This window comes from Manacus vitellinus, unplaced genomic scaffold, assembly GCF_001715985.3.
Source record: "Manacus vitellinus isolate BGI_N305 unplaced genomic scaffold, ASM171598v3 scaffold_119_pilon, whole genome shotgun sequence".
NCBI lineage: Eukaryota > Metazoa > Chordata > Aves > Passeriformes > Pipridae > Manacus > Manacus vitellinus.
Genome location: NW_021938894.1, coordinates 192,337 through 196,442, shown reverse-complemented (window position 1 = coordinate 196,442; position 4,106 = coordinate 192,337). Strand labels below are relative to the sequence as shown.

Here is a 4,106-nt window from a genome sequence, read left to right as displayed (position 1 = left end):
TGTCCGTGATGAAAGCCAAGCCTGTCCCTGGCCATGCAGCAAAGCAATCACACACTGGAGAGAGTTTTCCTTTCAAACACACGCTGAGAGCTCGACTCAGCACGAGCCCGAGGCTCCATCCCCACTCCAGGCACAGACTCAGCTCCTCTGTGTGCAAAGACATTCACTGAGGGCAGAGGATTCTCAGCAACTTCCACTTATCTCCCAAAGGTTTTTGAGATTTCATTTACTTTTCACAAAACACCAGTTGAAATTATAGAATCATGGAAGAACGTAGAATGGTTGGGGTTGGGAGGGACCTTAAAGCTCATCTTGTTCCAACACCCTTCCATGGGCACAGAACCTTCCTCCTTCCCTTCCTCCCCCTCAGAAAAGGGTTCTTGCACTCCGAAGACACAAAACCCATCAACTGAGCTAATAAAGAATAGGTGTTTCCAGAGCTGGAGAAAAAGTAGGAAGTGCAGGAGTTGCAGTTTCCCACCACGTGTGGGTTATTAAGCTGACATTTTAACCACACTGAAATATAAATCTCCCTGCTCAGCTGGCTAATGCCCCATTAGGCATGGGCCCCTGGCCAGGAATGGCCCAGCTGGTGATTCATTGACTCTGGGACATGTCCCTGGGCAGTTTGCTCCTGACCCAGCCATCATGTCCACCCAAGGAGCAGAGCAGCGAGTTTAAAACTGCCTCCCCCAGGGTATAAAACCATTATGGGAAACCCCAAGGAGCAGACAGATCCATAGAACCACAGAGTCATGGAATCCCAGAATGGTTTGGGAGGGAAGGGACCTTAAAGCTCATTCTGTTCCACCCCCTGCCATGGGCAGGGACACCTTCCACCAGCCCAGGTTGCTCCAAACCCCATGTATTGACCAACTCAAATGGCAGCTCAGCTGTTCTCAGAGCTACCAACAGCAACGCACTCTCCTGACGCATTTTCCTTCTCACAGCTCCCTCTCCTATTAGAAACCACATGGCTGTTCTGAGCAAATACTCTTTCTTTTGCTAAGGAAGCCAGTACAAACACAAATGTTCTGAGGACATTAAAAAAACCCAGCGACACGAGCAGCTTTTGTACCCGGCTCTGTTATCTCCACTGGGAGAAAAACAGCCTTTAATGAACAGACTTTCATTTCCCCTGTGCCCATCACAGGGTGCCTCCTTTGATCAAATCAGAAGAAAATAAAAAAACCAGAAGAAACACATTGAGCGTGTTAAGAACGTTTGGGGGTTCTGATCTGAAATCATAAATCTCTCTCTTTCCCTTTTTTTGAAGTTGTTACTGGGATGGCTGGAGCGGAGCAGGGATTGGTTTCTGTGTCAGTCACCTCCTGCGTCACTCAGGTGTGAAGACCCCTGGTCCCAGAGAGCAGAGCACCTGTGGCTCCTGCTCTCCCTCAGGGAGATTGAGTTTGATCCACCAGCTCCTATCCTGACGCAGGGCACAACATTCTGTGGAGCCCATATCCAGGGAGAGCCATTCCCTGACACCCTGGGGTCACCAGCCACTCCAGACGTTTGAGTTCAGTTCGGCAGTCATGGTTTAGGGGATTGTTTCCCTCAAACATGGGACAACAAAGCCTTTCCTGACCTCCCACAGTTCTTCAGCAGGGAAACACCTTCAGCAGGGAAACAAACACCTTCAGCAGCAAGAGGTGCTGGGGTCCCTCAGCACCGAAGGCAGGCCAGGCCAGCCATCCTCTGTGCTGTGGTGAGCAGTGAGTTGCCCATCCAGCCATGGTTGATGTGCCAGGCTCTGGTCTGGTGACTGACAAGGTGTTCAGAGTCTGGGCACCGAGAGAACAGGTGAAGGAACAGGCAGAAACGAGTCTGTAGGACAGCAAACACAACCAACAGCAGCAGGTGACAGCGAGTCAGGAGGTGCAGGAGCCTCGATGCTCCTCAGCTGAACCTGCCGGTCTCTGACGATGGAGCATCCATGGGAAGCGGCTCCAGGAGAAACAAACAGCAGTGAAAGTGCTGATGACCCAAGCCCCAGAAATCCCACCACCCTCAACTTGTCCCGAACCCCTTGGGCAAACCTTGGGTGAGAAGTGCTGCAGCTCTTGGTGCTGCTTTCCAAACCCCGTCCCGTGTCCCCCTTCCCCTGCTCAGCACCTGCCCCCGCAGCCGGGGCAGGGACACTCCCCTGCGGGGCAGAGGAGGCGGAGGACACGCTCCCGGATCTGCCTGGTCTTCACCCCATAGACAATGGGGTTGAGCATGGGCGGGACCACGACGTAGAGGTTGGCCAGGAGGATGTGGACACGGCTGGGGATGTGGTGGCCGAAGCGATGCGTGAGAAAGGAGAAGAAGGCGGGCACGTAGAACATGAGGATCACGCAGAGGTGGGAGCCGCAGGTGCTCAGGGTTTTGAGCCGCGCCTCCGGGGACGGGAGCCGGAACACGGCCCGGAGGATGAGCACGTAGGACACGGCGATGAGCACGACGTCCAGCCCCGAGGAGAGCAGCGCCGTGGTCAGCCCGTACCACACGTTGGCTCTGATGTCGGCGCAGGCCAGGCGGGCGATGCCCATGTGCTCGCAGTAGGTGTGGGGCATCACGTTGTGCCCGCAGTAGGGCAGCCGCTTCAGCAGGAAGATGGGCGGGAACATGATGCAGAAGCCCCGGACGACGGCGGTGAGGGCGATCTTCCCGATCACCGAGGGCGTCAGGACGGACGAGTAGCGCAGCGGGTCACACACGGCCACGTAGCGGTCGAAGGCCATGGCCAGCAGCACAGAGGACTCCACGATGAAGCTGAAATGGGTGAAGAACATCTGTGTGATGCAGGCATCAAAGGAAATCTCCCTGGCGCTGAACCAGAAGATGGCCAGCATTTTGGGCACCGTGGTGGTGGACAGCATGAGATCAGAGACGGCCAGCATGGCCAGGAACAGGTACATGGGCTCGTGGAGGCTCCGGTCCGTGCTGATGACGAAGAGAAGGACTGAGTTGCTGAACACTGCAGTGAGGTACATGAGGCAGAAGGGGACGGAGATCCAGATGTGGGACTCCTCCATGCCTGGGATGCCTGTCAGGACGAAGGTGATGGGGTCGAAGCTGCTGTCGTTGAGCTCGTACATGGCGCTTCCGTCCTCGGGGTCAGCCTGGCTCGGCTCTGCGCAGGAAAGGGATGGGATAAACAGTGCCTGCTGAGCCTGGATTTGACCACAACCCCCTACTGATGTTACAAATCAGGCCACAAGGCACCTGCCTTCCACCCTGAGGGGTTCCCCCACTGTGCTTTGCTGTACGAAGCACCTTGTTTGTTCTATCAGTGCTACAAACTGTGTCTGTAAGGAAAACATCTCTGTGCCTCCATCACCACCACAAACCAGGTCAGGCCCTTTCCTAGCTCAGCTTTATCCACTGTCCCACAAAGATTGCAAAAGTCATAAAAATAGTCATAAAAGTCACCGTCAGCCTTGTCACGATCGGTGGCTGCATCTGTGAGCGCACAGAGCTGTGTCTGGGGTGGGACTGTGTGTTCCTCCAGGGAGGTGAAATCACACCATTCCTCACCCTGCTCAGATCAGTGACTGATTCTCCAAGAGCTCCTTGCACAAACCACAAATACAGGGATGAATCCTGCCACAGTGCCAACACTGGGAAGTGTCTGCAATGTGACTTACACCCAACTGCACCTCTGAGGGCTGTGGCCATCCCTGACACTTCTCTCTTGGAGACCCTTTAGGCACTGGAAGAGGCTCTGAAGTCTCCCTGGAGCCTTCCCTTCTCCAGGCTGAACACCCCCAGCTCTCTGGAGCCTGGCTCCAGAGCAGAGGGGCTCCAGCCCTTTCTTTTCCTGCCTTTTCCTTCCTTCCTTTTCTGCTCCTTCATCAAGAGGGGCAAAGACATGGTGGGCTGCACAGTGTGATCCTTGGACAAAGGAATGCTGGCCCAAAGCAGAAACACCCCAGAGAGACACCCCGAGTGCAGAGTTGTGCCCCGATGTCAGCCCGTGGCACCTCCCAGCCTCTGAACTCAGTGCCACAGTTCCTGAAGTGCCGGGCAGCCTGAGCTCGGAGCTGGATGTTTGGAGCTGGGAACATCATCCCTGAGCTGGGAGCTGGATGTTTGGAGCTGGGAACATCATCCCTGAG

General features: G+C 55.1%; 1 protein-coding gene across 1 annotated transcript; it reads right to left on the bottom strand.

Annotated features, from left to right (window-relative positions):
- Positions 1-2,111: 2,111 nt before the first annotated feature.
- Positions 2,112-3,086, bottom strand: LOC103755525 (olfactory receptor 52B2-like). Its single transcript, XM_008921474.2, has one exon. The coding sequence runs from the start codon at positions 3,084-3,086 to the stop codon at positions 2,112-2,114; it is 975 nt and encodes a 324-aa protein (XP_008919722.2).
- Positions 3,087-4,106: the final 1,020 nt, after the last annotated feature.